We start from the raw sequence: 301 nt of genomic DNA, 5'->3' as shown, positions 1-301 counted from the left end.
CACCGACCTTGCAAATGGTAGGCCTAACAGCGCACTCGTCGACATCATCCTTGCAATACGGGCCAGTGAACGTAGGAGGACACGCACATGTGTACGTGTTGTCGCCGTCCACACAGGTGGCGCCATTCTGACACAGGTGGTTGTGGCAGTCGTCAATGTTCTGCTCGCAGTTCTTGCCCTTGAAGCCTGTGATAAAAGAAAAGTATGAGAACAGGCGGAGGAATAGAGGAACGGCGGATAATTACAATATCAATTACACCATAAAAGCATGCCAGTACAAAGTAAGGTGAACTGAGGGAAC

The 301-nt window shown here is 49.8% G+C and overlaps 1 protein-coding gene across 1 annotated transcript in view; it reads right to left on the bottom strand.

Moving 5' to 3' along the window:
• LOC119586839 (neurogenic locus Notch protein-like) overlaps window positions 1–301 on the bottom strand; it is a gene marked incomplete at its 3' end in the record, with an annotated part of 145,347 nt that overhangs the window by 13,338 nt on the left and 131,708 nt on the right. The window contains 1 exon segment of the mRNA XM_037935567.1: window positions 8–186. Within this exon segment, the coding sequence (XP_037791495.1) occupies window positions 8–186 (179 nt within the window).

The sequence above is a fragment of the Penaeus monodon genome, chromosome 22 (genome assembly GCF_015228065.2).
Source record: "Penaeus monodon isolate SGIC_2016 chromosome 22, NSTDA_Pmon_1, whole genome shotgun sequence".
In the NCBI taxonomy this organism is placed as follows: domain Eukaryota; kingdom Metazoa; phylum Arthropoda; class Malacostraca; order Decapoda; family Penaeidae; genus Penaeus; species Penaeus monodon.
This window is presented reverse-complemented; position numbering and strand designations above follow the sequence as displayed.